Genomic DNA, 7,659 nt, shown 5'->3' on the forward strand with positions numbered 1-7,659 from the left:
TAATAGGTTTTTGCCTGTTTCATCCTTGTAACTGCAAAAGACAAAAGAGTCTTTCCCCGCTATCTCAGAAATTGCCTGATTTTCAGACTGTGCCTTGAGTCAATAATTTCTGCTTTTGCGTTTATTCTCTTTTTCATTAAGCTTTTCAGCACTTTTGGACTCAACCTTCCCAGACTTTATCTTTGAATTCCTCAAGTCCTTCATGCTGTGCAACAGTATTGGGACCTAAAATTTTGCCTTCGATGAACAGTTCGTTCTAGTCGACCACAAGAGATAACACAGTCACTTGTTTCACCCTCCACTGCGTTCCACACTAAGGACGTCCCCAAGACGACTGTATTTCTGCTGCCTTCAGCCCCGATCTGGCCCCATAACCGGTCCCAGTTCCCCTCCCTCCGTTCCCCTGAGCAAATGTTGCCTGAAAACAATCCTTGCACCAATTTTGTATCCATCAGAATCATTACTTGCTAGAAACAGAATCCAATTCTGACTTTGAGCAGAAAATAAACGTATTTATGGGTCGGCTCTCAGAATCAATGTAGAGACAGGAGAAGAACAGGCAAAATCACGAGACGGGACCAGTTCTGTAAACACGTGCTACCGTCAACAGGGACACCGGATGCCACCTCGTGGACCGATGACACCACCCACTGGACGCTGGACCTCCCCCTCATGGCTACTGCTGCCCTGCGGCCCCCATGAGTTGCTGAGACAACCAGACAGGGCTGTCCATGATGCCCTCTTCTTTGCTTCGCTGACACCTGACCCTGTGTCTAGGGCACGAGCATCTGCCTCACTGAGCCCAAGCCACGCACACTTGGTCTGTTGCAAGAGATGCTGTGAAAAGGGGATCCTGGCTGTTTCTGCTTCCATGATGGAAAGGCCTGGATTCCCCAAGCATCGAAAGAGAGGGAGGCAGACATGTGAATGTCCTCCAGACAGCACTCTGGTGGGATGGGGTGTGGGAGAGTGAGGGTCACACCTTAATTGGGGTCTACCCAGGCAGACCCAGGCTCTGGACATGTTGAGAGCTCTTCCAGAGGAGGGGAGTGAAGGCTGGTCTGACAACAGCCAAATCCCCCTACTGACCCCAGGGTGGGAACATCATAATAGACTGGAAGGGTGACACACATCTCAGGCACCTGCCACTTGCCACATACACCCCCAGCCCACTGGCATTCTTTCACCCGGGGATACAGAGTCCCTGTCCCTAGATCAGCTGTCTCAGTTCTCGGTTTGGAGACTGTCCATAGACTCACTGAGCACAGCTTCTGCCCAGCCTGGCTGGTGCATCTTTTTCTCTCACTGTCAGGGGAGGAGCCCATCCTGACACTCTCATTGGGCTGTGGATTCACCTCCCTTGGGCTGGGCTCAAAGCCCAGCCATTCCCATAACTATACCTGGCTTTCTTTCTAAGTAGCCTGCTCCGAGCTCCAGGATCCAGGGAAGCCCAGAACCTTCCAGACAGCCACTATGAGCACAATGGTGCCTGTCCTGCTGCCTCTGCTGCTCCTTCTGGGTCCTGCCGTCTCCCAGGAGACTCACACTGGTGAGTGGGGAAGCCAGGAGTGGCTATGGAGAAGAATGGAGGGGAGATAAGGAACAGGATAGGTGGGCTGGGAGAATGGTGCCCGAGGCAGCTGCGATTCCCAAGTGTACTGCGGGAGTGGGCGTCCAAGGCTGTCAACCAACTCAGCTCACCCTCTTCTAGAAGCATTCAGGGAGCCTGTGGACTCATGCAAAATAAGACCTTAAAGAATCGGAACCGAAAACTCTTCATTTAAGACCCAGAGAGGAGAAATTACCTGCCCAGGGTCATCCAGCCAGGACAGAGCAGGAGCCACACAGGTGGAACCTCTTGTTCCTCTCCTCCTTCCAACGGCTGGATGTACCTGTCTGACTCTCAGGGAAAGAGGGAACAACCTCAAGGGGCAGGTGTGAAGGCAGCTTAACTGGAGGGATGGTTCTGGAAGGACCTCACCCCACAGTCAGACACTACTCCAGTGGGCCTGAAAGGTAAGTGATTGTGAAAGGAGCCAGCTGGAGCTTGGAAAGAACCAGCGTCAGTTCTAGGATGGGGGAATGAGGCTGTTTTTTTGACATGCAAAATTTCAAGATGAAGAAATGTAAGCCAAACTGTACAAGTGTAAAATTCGTTATATTTATAAACAAGCAGAATATGTATTTTATAACAATTAATGACATTTAGAATGTTATCACCTCCTACACCAAAATCTGTGTTAGTCAGGGTTCTCCAGAGAAACAGAACTAATAGGATGTATATGCAGATAAAAAGAGATTTATTTTAGAGAATTGGCTCACACGGTTGTGGCAGCTGGCCAACCCAAAATCTGCAGAGTAGGTCAGCAGGCTGGAGACCCAGAGAAGAGCTGATGTAACAGTCTTGAGTCCGAAGGCAGTCTGGAGGCCAAATTCCTTCTTCTTTGGGGGACCTCAGTCTTTTCTCTTATGGACTTCAACTGATCAGATGAGGCCCACCCACATTATGGAGGGTAATCTGCTTTACTGACATTCTGCTGAGTTAAATGTCAGTCACATTTAAAAACCAATTAGCAAGAGTAATTTCAGTACTTGAACTAGGAATCTGCCATATGACCTCTAACATTATTAACACTCAGGTAAGTCATATCATGAATTAATTATGGAAATGTCCCCCCCGCCCCCCACCAGTCCCTGCCTTCTACCAAAATGCAAGGTACAGGCCTGGGAATTCTGAGATCGATCTTGGTCTTAACCTGTGCTGATCCATTCTGGGTCATTTCCCAAGTTTTCCAGTAAATTCTCCTTTCCGCACTTTCTAACTATATGTATTTGTCAGGTTCGACTAGGCTATGCTTCAGTAGTAGTTTTTAGTGGCTTAACCCTACAGAGGTTTCTTTCCTGCTCATACAAAGTTGACTACAGTTCAGTCAACTTTCCTCTCCTCCATGGGGTGACACAGGGATCCAGCTGTTCGCATCTTGAGACTCTCCTGTCTCATCCTGGGGCCTCCACAGTCATCGCCTAAAGGGAAGAGAGACAGATGGGGCAAACCAGCTCATCAGTCCTCAGACCAGAAGAAAGACATCACTTCCCTTTTGACAGAACTCCGTCACATGGTCCCAACATACCTACAAGGGGGCTGAGAAATATTATGTTCTTGTGTGCCAAGAAAATGAAACAAGACACAGAAGGGTCTCTGAAATGTCATCCCAGAAAAGACGTAGAGCCATTTTGCTCGAGCGAGCCTCCAGTGGTGTGAGGCTGACAGCAGGGTGAAGAGAGCTGGGGAGGAGGAGGCCCAAGGACCAGGTCTCCCTCCCTGGCCCTCTGCTGTCTCACGTTGGCCCCCACACCTCAAAGTCTTCTCTTTTGCAGGGCCTTACTCTCTGAGCTTCCTCTACACTGGGCTGTCCAAGCCCGCTAAGGGTTTCCCCAGGTTTCAGGCCATCGCCTACCTCAATGACCAGGCCTTCTTCCACTACGACAGCGAGGGCAGGAAGGCTGAGCCCTTGGGCCCGTGGAGCCAGGTGGAAGGGATGGAGGACTGGGAGAAGGAGAGTGAACTTCAGAAGGCCAGGGAGGACATCTTCATGGTGACCCTGGAAGACATCATGGACTATTACAAGGACAGAGAAGGTCAGTGGACGACGGACTGCTGGGGTGGAGGGTCTCAGCTCAAGAGGCAGCCCTGTAATTGTGAGTAGAAAAGGGTCAGCAGGATGGAAATAATCCCAATCCCAAAGGAGGAACGGGAAGCACAAGTAGAAATACACAGACATTTCCGTATCTCCCCCACCCCACAACACATCTGCTTTTCTCCTTCCACATCACATCTCCCATCCTCACTCCCAGGACTCAACTCACACAGGAAGTGATGGCAGAGCCAGCGCTTATCCAGGCACATCTGACCTCTCAGCTCCACACCCCTGCCCATCTGAGGCTGATCCCACTTTAGAATGTGTCAGACTCACCCTTGCCCACGGATGTTGGGTAGAGAGTGAGCCAGCCTTGGGGTCACTCTGACCTGGGTTCATGTGGTGGTTCTGCCAGTCACTAGCTGTTTCACAGTGAACATATTTCTTAATTATCTGGTCTGAATCTGCAAAATTCAGAGCATTGAGACTCGCCTTCAAGCGATTTCATAAAACTTGTTTATGAAAATTCCCTGAAGGCTGGGACATAATCTGTCTTAATCTCCCCTGTAGCCCCATCATCTAGGAGAGCCAATAATACTTGCTCAAATGAAATTTGCTGAGTGATTGAGAGGAAGTACCTAGCACAGACCATGACCCATACGGAGAGCTCGGGAATGACTGAATTCAGGACCACGATGGTTAAAGTTACATGGAATCCTAAACACCCTCTTGTCCATAAGGAGCAAACTCAAGAGGGGTCAACTGGACATGTGGTGTGAGGAGCTGATCAGAGCATAGCACAGAGACTAGTTCTTGTGTCTCTCAGCCCAACACTCTTTCTCCTGAACCACACTGCCGACCCCCACTGCCTACCCTCGAGGGTGAGTGTCAAAAGATGGGTTTCTTGAGGGGGCCTGCATGGTGGCAGAGTGGTTAACATGCTCTGCTTCAGCGGCCCAGGGTTCACAGGTTTGGATCCCAGGCGTGGACCTCGCACTGCTTATCAAGCCATGCTGTGGCCGGCATCTCACATATACAGTAGAGGAAGATGGGCACGGATGTTAGCTCAGGGCCAATCTTCCTCAGCAAAAAGAGGAGGATTGATGGCAGACGTTAGCTCAGGGCTAATCTTCCTCCAAAAAAAAAAAAAAAGATGGGTTTTTGAGTACAAAAATGCCCAAGAAGCTACACAGAATCTGAAAGTTTCCAAAAGGAGGCAAGAGTTATGCAAAACTGAAAGATGTGGAATGAGAAGCCCTGGTAAGGAAAACGCCCTGGTTTGTGTGTCAGAAATAGGAGAGGGTAAGGGAGGACACTGGGAGACATTGTGATTGGTTGGAATAGAAATGTTGAAGTGAGCAACTATGAGTAAAGAGGATAAAGAGACTAACACCAGGTATTAGAAAATAATAGCACCTCATATTTAGTGAGCAATTACTATGTGCCAGCACATGTGCAACGCTCACAATAACCCTCTAAAATAGTACTATTGCCAATGCCATTTCAGAGATGAAAAAATTGAGGCACAGAGAAGTTAATGGCCCAACTTCATGCAACAAGCCAGGCGGGGGTGGGGAGAGATCTGGGATTTGAGCCCAGACAGCTTGAGATCAGAGCCTGTGCCAATAGCACTAATCAGTATTCGGTAAACACCTACTTTTATAATCGAAATGGAGAGGTCATGTCCCCTTTCCCTGAGGAGGCCCATTTCCAAGGGCTGTTGCTAATGGGGAAGGGAGATGGCGCTTTAGAGATTTTTATTAAAGATATCAAACACCGGAAAAGAGGGAACAAGTGATCAAGCTATGTTTACTCAAGTGGTGACATCAACTCCACTTAGAAGTGAAAACAAAGGAGGGATTTCGTAATCTATATAAAACTACAAATAATTTCTATTTAACTTGGAAATGCACTTCAGCATGGCTGCATGAGGTTCCTAAGAACTCACAGCATATTTGAACAAAATTCATTAAATGAGATGATGCAGAGGTGCTGGCAAGCCGGTCTACAGTCTGTAGCTCTCTGAAATTCCCTGGCTGGGAAGAATGCAGCTCATCTCAGACTGGCCTAAAACACCAAACCAAACCAAATTTCCCTCTCTCTGTCTGCTGTAACGTCTGGCAATAACCCATTTGTCAAGATAAAGGGATGGCATGCTTAGATTTAAAAAACCTTTCTTCCTATTGGGTTGCAAACTATGTAGGAGTAAGAGTTATTACGACTGGATTGATGCCAGGCTGACTGACTCCCGGAGGGCTGCGGGGGATGCAGGGTCTCATACCTTTCAGGGACTGTTTGGTTGTGAGCTCCGGAATAACCAAAGCAGTGGAGCCTTCTGGAGGTATGCCTACGATGGACGGGACTTCATCGAATTCAACAAAGAAATCCCAGCCTGGGTCGCCCTGGACCCAGCAGCTCGGGACACCAAGCAGAAGTGGGAGGCAGAAGAAGTCTATGTGCAGCGGGCCAAGGCCTACCTGGAGGAGGAGTGCCCGGGGATGCTGCGGAGGTACCTGCAAGACGGCAAGATCTACCTGGACCGACAAGGTACCCGCCGCTTCCTTGGTCCTGCTCCCCTGCACTGAGCTGAGACAGACTGAGGTGGTCACAGGCTGGGAGCTCAGGGGAACAGCTCAGGAGAATCCCACAGTGGTTTGTCTCTATGATGATGCCTCCTGGCTGGACTGTGGAGAGCAGGCAGGCGTGTGAAATGTCTGTGCTGGAAGGATGAAAATGAGCAAGTGTGACAAGACTGATTGTCACAAGCTGAGACTTTAGTTCGAGAAGTAGCGAGAAAGAGGGTCTTGTGGGACAGAGCTGGGAAGGATCTGATGGACGGAGTGGCAGGCAGAACTAAGGGGCAGGGCTGACAATGGGGGAGAAGGGAGCCACCAAGCTCACTCAGAGGTTTGGGAAAAAACAGAAAGTTGTATGTGGGCAATCACAATTTCTTGCCATCAAAAGTCAGTAAGCAGAGGAGGCGCTGGGGCAAGAGAGCAGCCACGGACACCCCGTGACCCAACAGGCAAGGCTCAGGGGAAGCTCTGCTCTAAGATCACTGACATCCGGGGTGGGGGCGACATGAGCAGGCAGATGTCTGCTTCAGGCCCTCAGTACCCATGCTCCGTCCCTCCACAGATCCTCCCTCTGTGTCAGTCACCAGCCACGTGGCCCCAGGAAAAGAGAGGACACTCAAGTGCCTGGCCTATGACTTCTACCCACAAAGAATTGGTCTGCACTGGACGCGGGCCAGCGATGCGCAGGAGACTGAGTCAGGGGGAGACATTCTTCCCAGTGGAAATGGCACTTACCTGTCCTGGGTGGTGGTGGGAGTCCCCCCTCAGGACAGAGCCCCCCACTCCTGCCACGTGGAGCACAGCAGCCTGGCCCAGCCCCTCTCTGTGCTGTGGGATGAGAGGCAGGAAGCAGAGGTTAAAGGTGGCTTGGGGACTCGAGCCCAGTAGTTAGCCTTTCTGCAGGACACGAGAGATCTGAACTCTAACAATCACTGTCAGCGTCATCAGCGGGGCCCAGGGAACAGTTCCAGAGGACAGGTGGTGGATCTGGAGACGGAAGACTTGAATGCCGGGCACGGAGCTGATTCACCGCCAAACCGCCTAGCAAAACCCCAGCATCAAATCTGTAGGATCAGATCAGTAATAATTGTCTGGCCTAGCACCCAGGATAGAAATGTATCTGTAAACCGTGAAATGCTGTAGAAGTGTGAATAGATTTTATCCTTCATCCCGTCCCCCTGAGTATTTGATTCATCTGAAATTCTGGGCATCCACTCGAAGCAATGTTCACTAGGCATCTTGACCTAGGATGTCTACCGTCTCGTGGTGTGGACCACCTGGTCTCTCGGGCGTTGCTCAGGAGCCCGCTGCTGATGTCCCCTCTGCTTGTGAGGTTGCAGAACTCTGTGGCCTCTTCAACACAAACCCAATCCTCTTATGTACCTCAGCTTCTCCAGCACTCCCTTGCTCCCTGTGAGACACCATCCTCCACTCCAACAATTTCC

General features: G+C 50.2%; 1 protein-coding gene across 1 annotated transcript; it reads left to right on the top strand.

Annotated features, from left to right (window-relative positions):
• The first annotated feature begins 1,390 nt into the window (after positions 1–1,390).
• AZGP1 (alpha-2-glycoprotein 1, zinc-binding) lies at positions 1,391–7,389 on the top strand. Its single transcript, XM_014846827.3, has 4 exons — positions 1,391–1,549; positions 3,379–3,639; positions 5,910–6,185; positions 6,777–7,389. The coding sequence occupies exons 1-4, from the start codon at positions 1,474–1,476 to the stop codon at positions 7,100–7,102; spliced, it is 939 nt and encodes a 312-aa protein (XP_014702313.2). The 5' UTR covers positions 1,391–1,473; the 3' UTR covers positions 7,103–7,389.
• The last annotated feature ends 270 nt before the right edge of the window (positions 7,390–7,659 follow it).

Source organism: Equus asinus, chromosome 14 (genome assembly GCF_041296235.1).
Source record: "Equus asinus isolate D_3611 breed Donkey chromosome 14, EquAss-T2T_v2, whole genome shotgun sequence".
Lineage (NCBI taxonomy): Eukaryota > Metazoa > Chordata > Mammalia > Perissodactyla > Equidae > Equus > Equus asinus.

Bases quoted from the DNA above. Each gene is read 5' to 3' on its own strand.
- AZGP1 (XM_014846827.3), top strand. From the start codon at position 1,474: ATGAGCACAATGGTGCCTGTCCTGCTGCCTCTGCTGCTCCTTCTGGGT. The intron at 1,550-3,378 runs GTGAGTGGGGAA...TCTCTTTTGCAG, and splicing joins CTCCCAGGAGACTCACACTG to GGCCTTACTCTCTGAGCTTC. The intron at 6,186-6,776 runs GTACCCGCCGCT...GTCCCTCCACAG, and splicing joins GATCTACCTGGACCGACAAG to ATCCTCCCTCTGTGTCAGTC.